Source organism: Priapulus caudatus, unplaced genomic scaffold (assembly GCF_000485595.1).
Source record: "Priapulus caudatus unplaced genomic scaffold, Priapulus_caudatus-5.0.1 Scaffold899, whole genome shotgun sequence".
NCBI lineage: Eukaryota > Metazoa > Priapulida > Priapulimorpha > Priapulimorphida > Priapulidae > Priapulus > Priapulus caudatus.
In genome coordinates, this window is record NW_014577960.1 from 56,036 (window position 1) to 57,183 (window position 1,148).

General features: G+C 44.1%; 1 protein-coding gene across 1 annotated transcript in view; it reads left to right on the top strand.

The window, feature by feature from the left end:
• The window catches only part of LOC106814286 (xaa-Pro aminopeptidase 1-like), a 54,818-nt gene that overhangs the window by 43,248 nt on the left and 10,422 nt on the right, over window positions 1-1,148 (top strand). The window contains exon 11 of the mRNA XM_014818582.1: window positions 527-709. Within this exon, the coding sequence (XP_014674068.1) occupies window positions 527-709 (183 nt within the window). The remainder of the gene's footprint in view (window positions 1-526; window positions 710-1,148) is intronic.

The window sequence follows — 1,148 nt, forward strand, 5'->3', positions numbered from 1 at the left end:
TTGCTGGAAGTGGATGAAAACCTATCCTTTCCTATTTTTTTTTTTTTTTTTCATTTCTTGCTTAGATTTTTCTCTTTATTACATTCTCTCATCCATCCCTCACATCTAGACAGAGGAAACGGTCGAATGCTCATTCTTTCCTTTTTTTTTTTTTTTTTTTTCATTTCTTGCTGGAAGTGGATGAAAATCTATCCTTTCCTATTATTTTTCTATTTTTTCATTTCTTGCTTAGATTTTTCTCTTTATTACATTCTCTCATCCATTCCTCCCATCTAGACAGAGGAGACGGCTGAATGCTCATTCTTTCCTATTATTTTTCATTTTTTAAATTTCTTGCTTTAATTTTTTCATTTCTTGCTTTAATTTTTTTCTCTATTACATTCTCTCATCCATCCATCTCGTCTCGATAGGGGAAGTGGATGAAAACCTATCCTTTCCTATTATTTTTCTATTTGTTTATGTCTTGCTTCTATTTTTTCTCTCTATTACTTCCTCTCTCATTCATTCATCGCTCTCGTCTCGACAGAGGAAGTGGCTGAACGCGTACAACGAGAAGTGTCGCCAGCTGACAGGCGAGGAACTACGGCGGCAGGGCCAGACCGCGGCGCACGAATGGCTCATGCGCAAGACAGAGCCCATCCCGGACTACCCAGAGTGTACGGCTAGTGGCGGCGCATCCGCGCGCCCGACTCTGCTGCTGCTGCTGCTGGCGGGGGTCGCCGCCGCCGCCGCGCGATCGGTGGCAGAACGCGTCGCCGCCGCGTAACGCTGGCGAACGGTCCGGTGTTTTTTTTTGTACGGTTTCCGGATCGGGGATGGGTCGATTCGGTTGGTCGCCGGTTACGTCGCCTTTCGTGTCCCTGTGTTTTGTAAAGAGAGTTGGATGGCGATGATGATGACGATGATGATGACAACGATGACGACGACGATGGTGCTGGGGGGAATTATGACGATAACGATTTTGATGATGATCGAAAAGATCATGACAAAATGAGTGACATTGCAGAAGACAATAATGATGACAACAACGATGACGATGATGGTATACTGATTCCGACGATAATGACGAAGAATACGATAAAGATAACAATGACGAAAACGAAGACGATAATGCGCATGATGATCGATACCAGAGTGATGCTAGGTGA